Below are 492 nucleotides of genomic sequence, written 5' to 3'. Positions count from 1 at the left end.
TCCTGCAGTTTGCGAAATGCCAGCTCATATTCCTCTCCTGCAGTCAACTTTTTGAAAAATAGTTGAGACGTCCTCTTAAATTGGCCCAGTAAAGGGGATCCGGCACACAAACCAAATCCGGTCCACAGATGCGCAGATCCTGCTCACAAGACCGAGTGATTTGAGTCTAGGAATACTTCTGGACACTTATGCTCCCGCTGCACTTCCAGAAAATCAATCAGCTGCTCCGTCGGAGGCTCATTCTGAGCACCCATTGCGAGCACGGCGCTAAACAATCAGGATCCACAAGCCAGTGAGGCCGCTGCAAGCGAACCCCCGACTTAGAAGCTACGTGGAGGGATGTGTTAGGCGGAATTCCACACCGATGCCGCCTTGCCGCTCGCAGCTCAGCGCTGCTACGGTCGAGAAGCCCATGCCGCAGAAGACTGGCCGAAAGTCGGGCCGCCTGAGGGCCCATCACCAAGGTGAGCTCTGGTTGGTCAAAAGTCTGTA

At 54.5% G+C, this 492-nt stretch overlaps 1 protein-coding gene across 1 annotated transcript in view; it reads left to right on the top strand.

Annotated features, from left to right (window-relative positions):
* Positions 1–364: 364 nt before the first annotated feature.
* T265_07123 (hypothetical protein) overlaps positions 365–492 on the top strand; it is a gene marked incomplete at both ends in the record, with an annotated part of 13,978 nt that continues 13,850 nt past the window's right edge. Inside the window, one exon of the mRNA XM_009172566.1 lies at positions 365–464. Coding sequence (XP_009170830.1) covers positions 365–464 — 100 coding nt within the window. The remainder of the gene's footprint in view (positions 465–492) is intronic.

This window comes from Opisthorchis viverrini (assembly GCF_000715545.1).
Source record: "Opisthorchis viverrini unplaced genomic scaffold opera_v5_161, whole genome shotgun sequence".
Lineage (NCBI taxonomy): Eukaryota > Metazoa > Platyhelminthes > Trematoda > Opisthorchiida > Opisthorchiidae > Opisthorchis > Opisthorchis viverrini.
This window is presented reverse-complemented; position numbering and strand designations above follow the sequence as displayed.